The sequence below is a fragment of the Rhipicephalus microplus genome, chromosome 3 (genome assembly GCF_043290135.1).
Source record: "Rhipicephalus microplus isolate Deutch F79 chromosome 3, USDA_Rmic, whole genome shotgun sequence".
Taxonomy (NCBI): Eukaryota; Metazoa; Arthropoda; class Arachnida; order Ixodida; family Ixodidae; genus Rhipicephalus; species Rhipicephalus microplus.
Window position 1 is genome coordinate 57,899,565 of NC_134702.1, and position 17,699 is coordinate 57,917,263.

Genomic DNA, 17,699 nt, shown 5'->3' on the forward strand with positions numbered 1-17,699 from the left:
CACTTCAACTGAACAACTCCACTCTGGAATACCCCTTACTGCAACAAGATTCAACTTCCGCGCACTGTACGCTAACCTAAACATTCTGTATTAGCTGCTCTTTTAGCCAACAAACTTGAAGAATTGAAAAAGACGCTATTTGCGCGGCGTGTGCTATGGCTAATCATTTACCAGGATCTCTTGGCCCTGTTTCTTAAACAGCAGCAACTCAGTCTTCTAGTATAGGCTGCCTTCACTCAGTCTTCCTAAAGGCAGACTGAGTGACAAACTAGAGGCAGACTGACTGAAACTAAGCAGAGCTTTCGAACCCTCATGCCTAACGTCTACCGAAACTGCAAGCTGCCTACGCAGAACGCCTACTGACATTGTAAAGCACTGTTGCCTTGATTGATTGATATTTAGGGTTTAACGTCCGAAAACCACTATATGATTATGAGAGACGCCGTAGTGGAGGGCTCCGGAAATTTAGACCACCTGGGGTTCTTTAACGTGCACCCAAATCTGAAGCACTGTTGACTTGTAATGTCCTTAAGACTGCCGTAGCCGTCACCCGCCAAGCCACTTATTCCTCCCAAGTTTAGCGTTGTCGTTCGCACTGCCTACGGCTCCTGCATCACACGACGTGGAGGACCCAGGGCGCATGACTGTTTTTGAGTTAGTCCGAAACGGCCTCTACCAATGCGCTCTTTCTGCTCTTACATAAGCGCGTCAAGCGCCCCCGCACAACAACCTCACCTAATTCCTCCACGATCACACAACTGCAACACTCGTGACTCCTGCATTGGCCCGTGTCTCTAATTATTTAGTTGCTTTTTACGACCAATTAGTATTGCTCTACAGACCCGCTATGTTCTGCGCTAAGCGGCTGGTCCATCTCTTAGCCACGGCACACAAACAAGGTGAGGCTGCTATAGTTTTTAAAAATAAGAGCTTAGCCTGTTATCGCGGACACGAGATAATTGTAATGTAAATAAAGAGGGGACTAAGTTCGTCAACGTTTGTTTTGCGTGCCGTGCTAGGAGAAATAGACAAAGGGACAGCGTGGTAAAGGACACACGACGTTTGTGACAGAATACGGAAAATAATCATAGAATACATAAGCAGAAAAAGCGTCAAGGCAAATAAGCAACAAAACTAGTCTGACCGAATGAGGAAACCAACCAACGCAAGTTCAAGGCAGAAATTTTTGAAACCTCACGAAACGGTGAAATGCACGACGAGTGCTGAGGTGGAGGGCAGGAGGCGGTGATGGGGAGCGGGGGGCGTCTCAACGTGCGACGCTGTGGTGACGATGATGCTTGAAGGCGTGGGTGCCACTACGGATCAGTCAACCCACATCGGAGACGCGATGCTCCATGCGGGGAAACTCCAGCCCATGCAACGAACAGATTGCATCGAGACACGATGATGTGCGCAACCGTGACCTTTAATTGGCCAGGCCATGTCCATCACTGTGCCGAACGGCTGACCGCGGAGACGCCTCCCTGAGATCCGCGATGCCCACGACAAGGAACAGAACAGCAGGCCAGGCCGCGCCCCGAGACGCAGTACTCGTGCCGGCAACGCCGCCCCAGCTGGTGGTTGGACGGCAGTAGGGCGAACGGCCACGTTCCCTTGGCCGGAACCTGGGCCGCCGGCGTCCAACACTTCGGCCCGCTATCTTCCGTCTGCCACTGCTTCGGCTCATCCCAAGCCACGAAGCTTACCGCCACGTAATCATAGTTTATTATGTTACTCTTTGACGCAATCGTCACACGTGGCCCAAATGTGGCAGGCCACCTCTATGGACCACCAACGGTCATCAGCTGATTGGCTGACCTCACGCGCACAGTGTGCTCGAAATCACACGCGCCCATAACCGCACCTTTATCGTCGTCATCGTTTTTGGTCAGTCATCACAATCTGGACGAGCTGGGATTGCGCTTTGTAAGGCGTTGAGGGGAGAGTGTCCGCACATGTATATTTTTACACCATGGCCACGACGCCGTTGTTATCACAGCGATCAGCGCCAACGATATAGAGAAGAAAATCTCAAGAAAAAAAAGGCCCGTCAGCATGCTGCGGCCGAGCATGGAATGTTCTTGAAGCTAACATCGTGTTCTTCGACAGCAACTGCGTTGTTGGCGGTGTCGCCTTCGCTTTACTGAAGTAAAATACAGAAATCTGCGAAAGCGCTACGATAACGCGGCATTTCGAAGAATGTATTATGGGCGTAGGATTTATTTCCTGCACTTTCGCGCAGAAAGCCTGCTTTTGGTTTTAGAGAAAACGAATATATTGTCGAACGTATCGCTGCAAGACCGCCGTCAGATCCGCAACGAACACTGATCACGAGCGTTGCCGCACCTTCCGAGTTAATTTAATTATGAGCGCTTTTGCGTGCCGCAATCCACTTATGAGGGGTTCCGTCTGGGTGGAACAGTAGCTAACGTGATCGACTGCTGACTCGAAAGTCGAGCCTTCGATCCCGGAATCGACGACCAAATTTCGATAGAAGCGATATGGCTGATGCCCACGTACTGAGAGATGTCAGTGCACACTAAAGAACACGATATTGTCAATATTTTCCGTGGTCCTCCATTACGGCGTCCATCATGGTGACATTGTGGTTTCGGGATGCTAGAACCCTCTATATCATAGTGATATGAGGCACGCCAAAAGTGGCTGTGCCAGGATCAACTTTGTGGGCGTAAATCAAAGTACTGCTGACCAAAATATTAACTATAGCATGCACGAGTGACAGTTTCTCGTGTGTATACACCTTTCCAATACGAAAGGATTAAGTTTGAAAAAAAAAAGCTTACCATAGTGTAAATCCACAAAACAATTTTTTTTGCAGCTTATTTTCATCATATGGCACTGACACAAAGAAATGTCGCAGCTGCTCACGATAGTGAAAAATATAGGCGGCTGTACACTCAATTGAACTCGAAAAATTGGCAGATCCCACGTACAGTGGGAATCGATGATATTCGAAGCACGAATGAAAACTCTTGATATCTCACTTTAAAATCAGCACAACGTTACGAGGTGGAGGTAAATGATGCCGTACATTACTTCTGTGTCATGATTATCATGTTTGGATGTGTCGTTTACGTTCGTCGTCTATTCATATCGCGTGATACCAAATTTAGTACATGTGGAGCTATAGTGAAGCCGCTGCGAGCACGCTATAATCGTGGTATGTTGTCATGTTCTTACAAGACACGCGTGCTCCGCCGCGGTGGTCTAGTGGCTAAGGTACTCGGCTGCTGACCCGCAGGTCGCGGGCTCGAATTCCGGCTGCGGCGGCTGCATTTCTGATGGAGGCAGAAATGTTGTAGGCCCGTGTGCTCAGATTTAGGCGCACGTTAAAGAACCTTGCAGGTGGTCGAAATTTCCGGAGCCCTCCACAACGGCGTCTCTCATAATCATATGGTGGCTTTGGGACGTTAAACCCCACATATCAATCAATCAATTACAAAACACGCGTGTCAGGATTATCATGTTTGCACCAGTCATATATTTCGTCATCCATTGACGTCACGTAACAGCAAATTTGGTGTATGTGGAGCTATCAAAACGGCCGCGAGTGCATCATGAAGGGCCCAACATACTCCAATGTAGCATTGACGCGCGCGCACGCTGGGCACAGCGACGCTACGTTAGCAAAACGCGAGCCCTCTGTTGCCTGACGCCAGGCGCAACCAGCATCCGTCGGCGCGGCCCGACGGTAACCAGCGCGAATTGCGACATGCTGCATTTCTCGCCGATGTGTTACCCAGCCAACACTGCGTCTCCCTTTTTTCGTGACGGTGGGGCGCTGGACGCTTTGAAACGCGCATGCGTCAAAGCAACGTAGTGCGGCGCGCGCCTGCGAGTATATGGCAGGACCGGCGCCTGGCGTGGCAACGCCGGCGAGGCGCGACGAAATGAACGCCGGTGAGCACGCGCACCGTGTCACGTCGAAATGTATTCGTGCCTTGATCGTCGCACGTAGTCATGTTCTCACATAACACACATCTCATGATTGTCATGTTTGCACCAGTAACATACCTTCGTCATACATTGGCATCACGTAATACCAAGTTCGGCATATGGGAAGCTAGTGAAATGGTCACGAGTGCATCATCAGTGTGACAGGTAGTCATGTTGTTACATGACACGCACTCCATAATTATCATGTTTGGATGTGTTATTTACCTATGTCGTCCATTAGCGTCGCATGACCGAGTTTGATACGCGTGAATCTCGCGAAACGGCCGCGAGCGCATCATGAGCGTAGCATGTAGTCATATTGTTGCATCACATGCATCTCATGTTTATCATTTTTGCACCAGTATTATACCTTCATCATCCATTCACGTCCAGTAATACCGAATTAGGTATTTATTTATTTTTTATTTTATTTAATAATACTGTCAACCCCCGCTTGAGGGTCATAACAGGGAGGGAGTACAATATGAGTACAAACAGAACACCCAAAAAAACCACTAAGCAACAGGAAAACAGAATGGGCAGTACTTCAACCATTACCAAAATAAGCATCAATAGATCTGTCGAAAGTTTGCACATCGGTACTATTAATAACATGTTGGGGTAAAGAATTCCATTGTTCTATAGCATCCGGGAAAAATGACCACCGAAAGATGTCAGTGCGAGCGCTGAAAGGTTCAATGGGGCCATCATGATTCAATCTAGTGCTACGTTTTCCGGGAAGGCGTATGTACTCGTCTTTAGGTATTTTGAATATCCCTTGAATTATACGAAATAATGTTTTAAGTTTATAAGTGAAGGTAGCGAAACGGGCGCCAGCGCATCATGATCGTTGCATGTAGTCATGCTCAGCATGACACGCAAGTCATGATTTTCATGTCAGGGTCTGTCGCTTGTGTTCGCCATGCAATCATGTCATACATTACCAGTTTTGCAACATGCCATGTGAACAAAACTACCGCAAGACCTGCAGGACAATTAAATGTAAATCATGACATTCACGTCATACATGTCATGATTTTCATGTTATGACTAGCCAAATGTGTTGTTAATAGAGTCAGGCTATGCTATACCAAGTTTGGTATCGATACCCTATCGAAACGGTCAGGAGAGCTAAAAGTTGTAGGCGGCTAGATAATAGATAGATACGCTCAAAGTCGCCGAAGTTCGCTAAGAAATGTTTCGCATTTAAAATCGAAAACTAGCGTGGCCCTCAAGGCGTCTTGGGTCGCCGGCGAGACGAAGCAGACGCAGCGCAAGCCGTGGTGACGTATGACCCGCGTCTCGCATAATTTTTAATTTGGCCAATGGTGGCGTCCCGTGCGTTTGACCTAAACCAGCCTGCGTTTGACCCAGTTTTCACACTCTGCTAATCCTCCGAACACAAAAGCAACCAACACAACGCAGCTTGGAGACTTGATACCTTGGACCCCATATTCGGAAACTCTCCATTGCGTAACCAGCTGCTCGCGGCGTCTGATATGGCACACGACGTAGAGCTCAATTACTTCAAGAAACGAGGCACGCAGCGAGCGAGGTCTAGGATAAGTACAAAACACGTTGCTTGAGCGGGAGGCATAGTGCATGCTTGGTCCACGCGTCAATAACCCAGACATCTTTCGAGCACACTGCGCTAACTCGCTCGCTGGTACGACCCCATGAGGCCACCGTTATCGCCGCAATCAGCGCGACTGGTGATGTATAAAAATAGAAACACACGTGCAGTTTTCGAACTAGGTAGGCAACCCATACCGCCGCATCACAAAATACTTACCAAAGCTGAAGTTATTGTATGAGGACAACTCTTTACCAACACATTGCCAAATCCTCTCAGAATGCACCACAAAAACTCGGATGAATTCAAACAAGTCATTGCTAGAATTGTGGAGAGAGTCCCAATGGAAAACATCTTCTGAGGCTGCCTGTCAAACCCATCAACCAAAGAACTACAGAAGTTTGTAGGCTCACAGAAGCGGCAGATCCTGCAGGCAAGCTTTGCTGCGGACATGCAAGTCCACGTCACACGAAGAGCCCATGAGGTCGCCATCTCGAAAAATCATCGAAAAATCATTCGGAAGCTATCAGTCCTATAACCGATAATAGTGTTTACGACTCATCCAGTAATAAACCATTGCTCATGTTCTTGTCTTTCCTTTTCTTGTCCGGGTCCATGTTATCCAAATTCTGCGTGTCGAACAAAGAGGTTTACAAAAAATGCTGGAGTGAAAATTCTTGCCCACAAATGAAGGCATGCCAACCGTGAGATAGCGGCTGCGGCAGCCATCTTACTTGGGGCATGATGAGCAGTAGGCGTTCGGCGATCGCGAAAGAGCGTTTTCCTCACACGGCCAACGAGTTTAACGTGGCAACCTTTTCGGGTAAGATAGGGCTTCAAGTGCGTCCTTGCGTTGCTAGTTTTCTTTAGTAAGCCTTGAATTCAAGGCAAATCCTTGAATTCAAGGCAAATTTTATTGGAGATTAAGCAACCGATACGAGTCTCTGCGGATTATTTTTTCGGAAACAACTATATTTTTCTTTATAATTAACGTAGCCTTTCGGCTAACAAGAGAGAGAGAGAGAGAGAAACAACTTTATTTTTTAGACTAACAAATGCAAGCCACTTGAGGTCCAGGTGGGCATCACCAGAAAATAGCATGTTTCTGAGATCTTTGAATGACAAAAGCTGGCTTCACTACTGCTGGCAAAGCATTGCGTGAGCTTCTAATCGAGCAATCTTTTTTAAACCTTGGTGTCAAATCATATAGATGGCAGTAATGTCGTTTTCACGCAGTATTAATGGAAGATTATTGTCCGACTGCAGTAGAAGCAGGAAACTTTATTAGTTTTTTCTGTGAAGCTCTCTGTCCACAGCCCCATTCTATTCTGCGATCCGGTTGGTGCAGTAATTATGTCGTCTCTGCAGTCATGAAGGGCTGCTGGGATGGGGTGGGAGAGAGGTAGCGGAAGAGCCTACGGAAAACGTCATCTTAAGTTGGCATTTAAGTATGATGCAGTGCTCTTGGCTTCTGACGGGTGGATGCACAGTGCGGGAGAAAGCGGTGGTAGTTGGTTTATTCAACCATAATGGGTGTCTTAGCGCAGACGCTAACGCCCTTGTCACCGACCACCTTGAGTGAGACGTGAGTCTTCATCTGCGAAGAGGGAGAGGGAAAAAAGAGAAGCTCTTATTTTAGCACACGTCAGATCCTCGCGATGACGTACATGTATATCTTCGCCTTCGCTTTTGTCAAGGACATTTGGCGTGACTAGAAGAGTTCATAACTTTTAAGCACGTGTGTTCATTGAAAGTTATAAGCGAGAATGGTTAAATAATTGTTTATACCCAGCTTAGAGACATTATTTATAACGATAGAAAAATTCATCTGCTTTCTCGGGCAGACCATAAAGGGCCGATATTTCGGTGTTAAGGTAAGCGAGTAGCACTGTATGTGTATTTGCACAAAGCATTTGAAATATGGGTTGCTTATCATGGGCTCCATAATCGGCACCGACTGGGCACCACTGGCGGTGCAGATCGTGGAAGCCACGATCCCAATTAGAAGCATTGTGGCATGCACCTCGAGCGACATTCTTGTTTCATGCGCAGCACTTCCGTTTCATCCACCGACTTCTGGCTTAAGGAAAATATTTGTGAAATATAGAACGGTATAATGAGAGTAGCAGAAGTTTTATTAATATCAATATAGGTATTACTATTAGTATTACTAGCAGTATAATAATAATAATAATAATAATAATAATAATAATAATAATAATAATAATAATAATAATAATAATAATAATAATAATAATAATAATAATAATAATAATAATAATAATGTTCGGCTAAATCTGAAGCCTTCTCTCATCTGAAAAAGGTGCACCATATATTCCCTTTCATACACACCATGTGACGCGGCGAATGAATAAGGCTTAGCGGATGCTAGAGAGACTTCTTGTTGTAGATGCGTTCGCAGCAGAAAAAAAAAAAATCTCGTAGGAATACTTACGCATTCGCCTAAACCTCGGGTCCCGGTAACAAGGTAAACGTATAACAGCAAAATGGTAACGTAAAGAAATATACGTACTTACAAGCTAAAAGCCCGTAACGTATTGATTCCACCCCCCCCCCTCCTCATTGCGAAAGTTTTTTGCCTGTCACGGGATTTTTTACTGCCTCTGTGATCGGCACATTTTTACGTCATGTGGTGACGTCACGGTAACGTCATTGATATTGGCGATGCGTACCTTTGTTCGATTTTCGCTTTTTATGAGGCATTTAAGGCTTTTTGCGTTATTAATGGGGTGTCAAGCACAATTGTGGTGGTTTGGGCGTGATTGTATGACATGTCGAATAAATTCAAAGTATGCAATCAGATCAGCACAAAAAACACGTAGGACACATAAGCGCTAAGACACCTGTGTTTCTTGTGTGTGTGTGTGTTTTTTTTACCTTGGTGTGGTTGTGTGCTTTGAATTTATTTGTTTTATAACCAAACAAACCAGGCTGCTCTTATTGAGCGACTATAGACCAGCAGGAAAATGTCATAACAAAAGGTAACGCCGTCTGTGCGACCATGAATGACCTCCAAAGTTTACTTACGGCTGGTGCGAATGGCGGCACGTACACTTCCATGACGCCGGAGTAGGTCTGGCCCTTGCTAATGGGACACTTCACCATGTTCTCGCACAGGTCCTTATCCAGGCCGGGCACCGAAATTTCGAGACCGAACACGCCGATTGTGGCATCCAGCGTGGCCTTCTCGGTGTCCTGATCTGGGAGTTGGCGCACGAAACGATTCAATCGACGGAAAACAAAACAAAAGTGCGGTCTGGTTCTCTGTGTTACATCAAGCGCACTAGGTGGAAAATATAGTCAAAGTCAGGCTAAGAATAAAAAGTTTATTGCACCACTGTCCCTGCGTGAAATACACGTCTATGACGTAAAGGTGAAGAAGAACCAACGAAATATCCAAATAAAGTGGCTTGATGTGATAAGAGGCGAGCCTTCGCTGCACCGGACCGCCATCGTGATTTTGTTGCCATGCTTTCTTTCCAAAAGAAAGTATCTCGTACATACCTCAGCGTCACTCTCGTAAGTTAGCATTCGATGCAGCAGAGACTTGCGAATGCGCCGCGCTTTTGAAGTATACCGAAACAGCAAGCGCTCGGAGCGTTTATCATGCCATCGCTTAGTTACAGCAGCAAGTTGTAAATCAGCATATGTTTCTGTATTCACCCGGATAGATCGTTGATATCATTATGACTCGATACGGCCGCTTGTGCAAGTATGTTGTTCTCAGAAATTTTGTGAATACCTCGGTAGCAGATAATGCGCAATAGCATCGACGGAAGGCGATTTTTCTTCTAGAGGAGGAGGAGGTAAGTTTATTTACAGAAAGGCAGAGAGGTCGGCCTGAGCGATAGCTTGCTCTAGCCTACTACTCTACACTGGGGGAAGGGAAAGGAGAAAGAAAGATTAATGGATGACGATGGTGAGATAGAGAGGTGAGTATGTAGTGTTCTTTCTAGCTGAGACACATTTCATAGCCGCGCACATATAGTCCAGTTGTTTCACTGGACTACATATACTAAAACGGAAGGCGATCACGGTGCAGTTATTCTCCCCGTTGGTCCCTACATTGCAGGGCGTTTAGTCACGCATTCAGTCTTTGTTGGACATACCGTTCGTCCGTTGGTTTAACGACTGCAGTTAGTCCAACTTCGCCGAATTTCGGCTTAGCGTTTAGAAAACCATCTGCCGCTACAAAAAGTGTTAGGCTAGCGTTCCCACATACACTCTTAAAAAAGAGCGAGTAAAAAGGGTGTCTTTTTGTCACACAACAATAATCGTCATCTATATATTGCGTTCCATCCTTTCGCTATCGCCCTGCACCCGGTACATTCCGGTCACGATCGACATGCCCATTATCAGGGTTACATTTCATTCTCGATAGGAAAGTGGCCAGCGCCGAGTTTTCAAGAAAGAGAGCGCACGCAAGCCTGATGACGATTATTGTTGTGGGACAAAAAGACACCCCTTTTCACTCGATATTTTTTAGAGTGTATATTATTTAGGAAACTGCACGAGAAAACGGGGTAAATGGACGAAAGAACAGCCCAAGCACATGCCTATAATATTTTTATTCAAAAAGCGCAAAAATATAAGGGACGAAATATCACGTGCACGTCAATAAACAAGAGAAAGAACATGTACGTAGGCTCTTCCTAGTCTTTCGCATGTATCGTTATTATTATATTTCAAATAACTACTTGTTAATGTCGCATAACAGCGTAAATATTTGGATATATAACACCACCATTCTGCAATGAGACATGCCTTTTTTTTTTTTTTCAGCGAAGCAACGTATGGTTGTGTTTCCGTGTGTTTATTTATTTGCGTCAATAAAAACGCATGTTCTTGCTCGAATTGGCCAAACACCACCCTCATCCTGACTGATCAGCAAAGATTTGTTTTCCGTAATTATCACTGAAGTTAAAATGAATTAAGGGCTTGCCGCCTTTTTTTGGCGACAGCTACCCAATTTTTGTTTGTGGGGATAAGAAAAATTTCCAGAGAAATGGAAATACATATAGAAGTTCCCCCGTTAGGTGAGGTGAACAGCTCTCGTTTTAACGTGGCGCGCATAGAGGCACGGTGTGCACTTTCGAAGTGTGGTGAAAACTTATTTGGTCTCGAGAAACCCAGTTTATCGAACTTCTCAATCTAACGAAAAAATTTTTATTCCCTCGCAGATACCCAGGGAAAGAGAGAGAAGGAGTATAGTCACTTGACTACATCCAGATTTCTACCCTACACTTTGGGAGGCGAACAAGGGAGTGAAAAAAAAGAGAAAGAAAAAGAAAAATAGCTGACTTTTACAGCACATTTATGCTGCAGCGTATCACAGGTGGTCGCTTATGGCGAATTCTATTGGGAGAGAAGGAACGCTCCAAATCACGCTGAAAGCGCCCTCTTCAGAGCCGACGTGTTTCGGTGGTCGAACGGGAGTAACAGTGCTATCATCCATAAATAGAGCGAGAGCGTTTTTGCTGCACTGAGAGCAGCCAGGCGCAGTTCGTAGTGTCCTCGACTGAAAAGCGGAGTAGGTGCAGTCAACGATAGTCACGTGACCTTTGATTGTCACTATCACCCTCTCTTCTACTCTACGGGAGCGTACCCCATTCCAGTAGTAGATCATGTGACCCTGCTCTCAGTGCTCTGCCTCCCACTCCTCACTGCATTAACCCCCTCACTCTTGTTCCCTCAATGAAATTCGCCATTAGTTCTGTAGCCTTGAAGTAGCGCCGGAGGGCTCGTGTGGTTTTCTGGGCTGATCTGCTGCCAAATCGGGCTCCCGACTTTTTTTTTATTTCTTTCAGCAAAAGGCAGGTGCTTTCGTTATTTCGTGGTTTATGCAACATATAGCATTGACGGTCTCCACTATAAATTTCGCGCTCAACTTCTCTCCGATTCAAAACGTTGATTCTTCGCGTCTTCGCATATCAATAGCCTGCCGCAGCTGCACGTAACCGTCTAACCTGCCTGCATCACCCGTACATACTAGGTGTTCCCGAAGTCTACGTGAAGTGAGATGCTCCAAGTCCGGGCCGCCCTCGGGATGCCCTCGCAGACATTTCACACAGCGGGCGGGAAAGCCGCAGTAGGTTTTGAATGTCACTGCGGCTGCGTAACGATTTACATTTCGAATGACAGAAAAAAATATCTTCAATTCTAGGAACTTCTGGATTTATCGAAATAATACGAAAGTCATCCTTCTTTTGCTAAATCGAATTTCAACTGTCGTTCGCTCGATACTCTTGACAAATTTTAATGTCTCCAAAGAACATCGAAGCACTTTCATTGCGGTGTGATTTATCTCCGATGGGCATGGACCTATTATTCTCGCTAATGAGAACGTTCACTCTGAATCCAGCAAGAACAGTTCCTGTTGTAATCTCTGTGTAGGTGTAATATAGTTGGGACAGTTTTCAAGCAACAAGGTCGAACAACACAAAGTAGTGCGTTGCTTTCCGCCCGTTCCTAATTGGTTGCAATCAGTCTGAAAGATGAGAGAGATCAGTGAGAGATGGACGTCATCTGCATTGTGAATGGTGGCAGTATAAATTTCGAATAGATAGGCCCGAAAAAAAAAAAACGTGCCACAAATCGATAGCGTATCTCTACACCAAGTTTGAAAGTTTATCTAACATAAGACATGTATTGATTACAAGAGACGCTTTTGGAATCCAACATATTTTTTAATGGTCCATGCCTAAGCTATTTCTATATAGTACAGAACATCTATAGCAGCTGTTAAAAGGACACTAAGGACAATTATTAAGTCGACACTGATTGTTGAAATATCATTCCAGAAATTTCGTACTGTTACTTGCACCAAGGTAGTGCAACTGCGTTGTACTTATTAGATTACAACCAAGCTTACTCCAAAAAGATGTACATGCAATTTTTTAATGTAAATCAAGGTAGATAACGAGCCAAGAGGTAAAAAATGAAGCAGAACGTACCAGAGGTAACCGTGAAGTACACCTTGGGCTTCGTGCCACGCTTCAAGACGCAGGGGTTGGAGTCGCACGGCTCTATTTGGGCCGAGAGGATCTTCGCCTGGCTGCCTGTAAAAATATAAACGAAGTGTACGCGCTTTTCGCGTTAAAGTTAGATATCTCCAAAAACCTGCAAGATCGCTTTGTCTTCCACCATACGTGTTATTGGTCATTGGTCGTGTAACCTTTTTAAACGATGCTTCCGTTAGGATCATGTCAGACGGAGTGAATGAAGATCGAGTTGTTCAAGAACGAACTTTAACAATTTCTTCCGAAAACATGTAAATACACTACGCTTAGCGACTATTTTGTTTCCATCTATTTTTCTCGCTTGTCGCCTCCACTGCTTTACACACAATTATTCTTGATTATGCTTGTTTATTTGCTTGATCGTGAAACCCCGACGTCTGTATTAAAAAAAATTACGAGCGTACCACACACTTCTGTTTCGCGTATTTGTAATTAGAACCATAGCCCCCCCCCCCCCTCCCCCGCTTTTTTGTCTTTTGGTACAGTAGTTTTGCTAGCCTGTAGACTTTACAGGGGTAAAAGTGGTTCCTTATTGGTGACGCGCAACGAAGATTTAACGCATAAGCAGACAATGATAGATACGATAGGACAGAACGCAGGTCCTGCATCCTTTCTTCTTGCACTTCTGGTGCCTACGCGCTACGAATTCTCACCATCGGTAGACTTGGTTTAAATATACACTCTACGTTATTACCTCTTAACTGGCTTGCTGTGGAAAGGGTAAAATTTATGTTTCCTCGCCTACCAAATTTTCGACAAGTCATGCCGCGTGAGAAATGGTTATTCAAATGCAAGAACGAGCAAGTGAACATATAACAGGTAGCAGACGAAAAAAAAAAAGGAATGATTGCGCGGCAGTTCACTCTGTTATAGAACATTCGTGAGCACATGTTTTCGTCGAGGTTGTACTCGCAGTATACGAACAAACACATCGCCTCGTACATATATCTACGAGCGCACGTAGCTACACATATATATTTCCGAAGACTGCAGGTTCGTTCTTTGCTGGTGGCAAGTTCTCTTGCTTCGCACTTTACTGGTCACACCCATATCACAACACCTACAATATAGGCTTTAATAAGTATGATTATCTTTCCACTATACCTTCCTTCACTTCATTATCTGCTGGTTTTAATTGGGGATGAGTTAAACAAGGGAAATTCCCTCCCTTCATTGACATGTATATGGGTGCACGTATGTAGCTGCAAGATTTTTTTCTAATACTTTATTTCTTCCATTTACGCCCTTTACGCATTGCAGATGAATGTCATTGATATTCTCGTTTCCGTGGACACCGCAGCAATAAGGCGAGTTGGATCAACTACTTCTTGCTCTATAAATATTTTGGACGAAGGGGGAAATAGACACCGTGTCATCCACGCCTGTTTTGTTCTTCATCCAAGAACTTTGCGCAAAAGCTGACCATAGAGAACGAAGTAGCTCAAACCCACCCCTTGTTGAGTTGAATCAGTGTATCGTGTGCGTGATATCAAAAAGCATATCGCTGTGCGTTATGTATGGCAGAATGTTTTTTTTTCTCTATAAGCTATATGTTTTGGTTTACATGATTCTTAATAGGACAGAATGTACCGTACTTCGTGAATTACACATAACGATTCTATATATGGTCTTCACAGTTGGGGACTGTAGATTTCACCGAACTTCGTTTTCTTCGCGCGTGAAAAGATGAAAAGTTCCTATTGTGAAATCTCTTGGAAGAATAATTCAACAGGAAGCTCCTGCACAGCGAAAAATTCTCAGTACTCGCGTGCTCAACTTGTTCTTTCTTGCTTGTATATCAAAGAAGACAAAATTTCGTTAGCGACTAGAGGAACAAATCATTCCTTCGGCATTTCTCTGTTTCCCTTTTCACTAAAGAGGTAGAAAAGTAGCAGCTCCTCTTTCGGTCAATCTCTCTGCCTTTCCATCATTTCTATCTTTCTTTCCTAATAAAACGTTCTGCTTCGGTAGGGGGAGGAAAAACAGCGGTAAAGGCAGCGGGGCTAGTCAATGTATACGTACCACGTGGCTACTCAACGTTGTCGAAAAAAAAAAAGATGAAGAAATACGACGGAACACTAATTCAGCGTTGTTTGCAGAACTCCTCTTGGCGACAATATTCTTATCACTCGAAATATCACCTTTTAGCAATAGAAATTACAATTACATGCCTAACCCACGATTTACATGCCTAACCAACGATGTTGATTATCAGGCAAGTCGAAGTGGAAGGCTCCGAAAGGTTAGGTCATGTGGTGCTCTTTAACCTGCCCTGACATCACTCAGTACATGGGTCTTTCCATCGAAATTGAACGGCCACGGCTGAGATCGAATCAACGACATTAGGGTCAGCAGCCGATTTTAACTCCGGGAATGTTGCGAATAGAATGGATGTGCTAGGAATGCAAGCAGAGAGTGCGAACGGGAAATACACTAAAATTGCAGATAATCTTTACTAATCAACTCCTCAGCTCCTTTAGTTGCACACTTTATAACAAGGTCCAATTGATTCATTATGTCGAATCTGTTGAGCTGTTAATTAAGTATGCCAGCTGCCACCCGTATTTTATAAAACAAACGGCGTTTTTTTTTCCTTAAGGGGGAAACGTCGACGTCTTATTCCACAGCTTACCGCAGTCTTCGTAGATAATGTCCCTGCGTTGTGCAGCGGCCAAGCCACATAGGAGAAGGCAAGCCACAAAACGAATCATGGTTCACGGTAAGTTCTGAATCGGTAAGTTACAGAAAGTAGGGTACGGGGGCACTTTGCTAATATCTATGCGAGCGTGTGCTGATAGCTACCGTGGCCACTGCAATTTATATACGCCCTCTTGAGAGAGGCGCGTATAAGCGAAGCCAGCTGGAGACGTTCACAAGCTAAAGGCCATTGTTAGTGGTAGATATACGCCTTATGACGCTTCAACTGCTTATCACCTCAATGACGTGAGATCGACGGGATTGCTAGGAGGTATAGGGATACCTTATTGGCGTTACGCTATACTTAGCTATGTTCAGGGTTGTAGAGAGCGGAGATAAACGCAACAAAGAACTGTAACTTATCATCTTGTCGTCATTTAGACAGATTGACGGCCCATTGTGTTTTCGACATTCATTACAAAGATATGTGCTCCGGGCTCGCACCATCAGTCGGTTGAGCCAATGTCCATCGCCGGAAACCCGCATTCATTTATGACATTTACAGAGAATAAAGTTTCGCGCAAGAAAAGAAATAAAAAAACAATGGACCATTTCCACGAAGGGAACCATGATGGGATGCGAAGCCACAGCAGTGCGTACGCCGTTGACCTAGCTGAAACGGGTGTCAGTCGACGCGGGTGCTTGAAGAACGGTTTGAAATTAAACTCGGTGTATAGCCTTTACTCGAGTAAACATTTCTTTGAAACGCAAAGACACGGGAGGCGGATTGGGTTTCGTGTAAGCTTCATCGCAGACAAACAAGCCGAAAGAGTGTTTCAATTCGACGTGCGGTAGAGCAACACCGGCTAATCGGTGTTGGGTAGAGCGTTGCGGGCGGTGGAAAGGGGGAAGCGAGAGAGAAGTGTGTCGTGAGTGGGCGGAGGAGCAACACCACCTAGATGTGTTGGGAGGAGCCGGCAGCTTTTGCGGGTGAGGGAGAAAGTGACGTCAACGCGCAGCTGCGACTTGACCTACTTTACATCGTTCCAAGTGCGGTGGGGTGGAACGCGGTGCGTTGCGTTGGCACGGAGACACGGACGGACAATGTTATACAGGCTAGACGAAGAGCTACCTCGAATTTAATACGTTTTAAAATACAAACGGAAGTATCACAGCTGCCCATACTATAGTAGCTAGGAAAGTTGGACTTTCTTGTTACTACTTTCAAATGGTCTTTAGAACATGTTGGCAAATCTGTCTTCTCTGCTCTCTGCTGGAACTCTTCCGTGGCGCTTGCGGCATTGGCATTGTGAGCAATCGGGGCTGCGTACGCTGCCGCAGATGTATGCAACCGGCCCACCACTCTCTATCATTCGCCTAGCTTTTGAAGTCGAAGGTCAGCGGTGTCTGATTTTAGGGCATAAGTCCCATAGTATATGTTGCCTGTGTATACGCAACGTTCACCATAGCGCAGCCAAATAGAGACACCGAAGTATGAAGGTAGGACTGGGAGGTTAGGCGGAGGAAGTCACTGGTTTGCTATCGTTCATTCGGGAAGGGGAAATTGGACGTTAAATAATGAAAAAGTTCACGCATCTCCACGACGTGAATGCTGTCGACTGGGCGAAGCTAAGCACTAATGTCCATAATGTCTACGCTCAACTCGCCGACTAGTAAAAAAGGGTTTGTACTTGTAGCTGTTTTATATTGTTCTGCCACAATTGTGATTGATTGTAGTGTACTGTAAAACCTTTTTTTAGTGCCCGACATATGTTAGCCGAGCATTGCCCCATGTAATGTAAATCGAGTGGCGTAAAGTGACACAAAATGACATGAAGTGACACAAAAGAGTCAACGACAAATCTAGGCCCTATTGTATATGGAACTAGATTGATAAATCTAGTTCCATATTGTATACGTTGAAGTCACCGGCTAGTATAAAAAAGTTTGCGCTTACTGAATTACAATCCGCCGCTATTAAAAAACAAACACTATAAAGAGAGACGAACACGGCCACATTTGCGTTTATAGGTGGACCCGTAGCCAGGGGAGCGGGGAGGCTAGGAGCCCAGCGTCCCTTCTTCCCCACAAGATTAATATTGAAGGGGTATTTTACTGAGGAGGTGTTTTTTCAGGCCTTCAACGAGCCACCCCCTCACCCCCTCTACTTCTGAAAAAATTCTTGGCTATGGGTCTGCTTCTAGGTTTTATTTCCCGTGATGCTTCAGTTTTATTTCCTTTATTGTGTGCTCGTAAACAAAAACAAAATTGATGAGCGCGCGCCCAGCGTTTATATGCCAACCTCCTCTGACGCTGCTCTCTTCCTCCCTTGTTGATCAGCGGGTTCACTTCCCTGCATGCTCCTGATTTATTTTTTCATAGATGGGCTTCAACATAGGGAGAAAACACGAAGAGGAAAACAGTGTCGTTAAGGGAATAGGGTAAGCCTTATACCCGCCATGTATTTTAGGCGACGTTTGCGTACCTTTTTC

The 17,699-nt window shown here is 45.1% G+C and overlaps 1 protein-coding gene across 1 annotated transcript; it reads right to left on the reverse strand.

The window, feature by feature from the left end:
• Positions 1-6,791: 6,791 nt before the first annotated feature.
• LOC119186887 (mite group 2 allergen-like Ixo r 2) lies at positions 6,792-15,376 on the reverse strand. The gene is made up of 4 exons (XM_037435255.2): positions 15,203-15,376; positions 12,505-12,609; positions 8,579-8,751; positions 6,792-7,127 (listed from the first exon to the last, which is right to left on the reverse strand). Exons 1-4 carry the CDS (start codon positions 15,279-15,281, stop codon positions 7,047-7,049), a joined length of 438 nt encoding a protein of 145 aa, XP_037291152.2. The 5' UTR covers positions 15,282-15,376; the 3' UTR covers positions 6,792-7,046.
• Positions 15,377-17,699: the final 2,323 nt, after the last annotated feature.

Excerpts from the sequence above, each read along its gene's own strand:
- LOC119186887 (XM_037435255.2), bottom strand. The coding sequence starts at position 15,281 with ATGATTCGTTTTGTGGCTTGCCTTCTCCTATGTGGCTTGGCCGCTGCA. Across the intron at positions 8,752-12,504 it reads GTACTTCACGGTTACCTCTG|ATCAGGACACCGAGAAGGCC; the intron begins GTACGTTCTGCT and ends GCCAACTCCCAG. Across the intron at positions 7,128-8,578 it reads TGCCGCCATTCGCACCAGCC|ATGAAGACTCACGTCTCACT; the intron begins GTAAGTAAACTT and ends CCCTCTTCGCAG.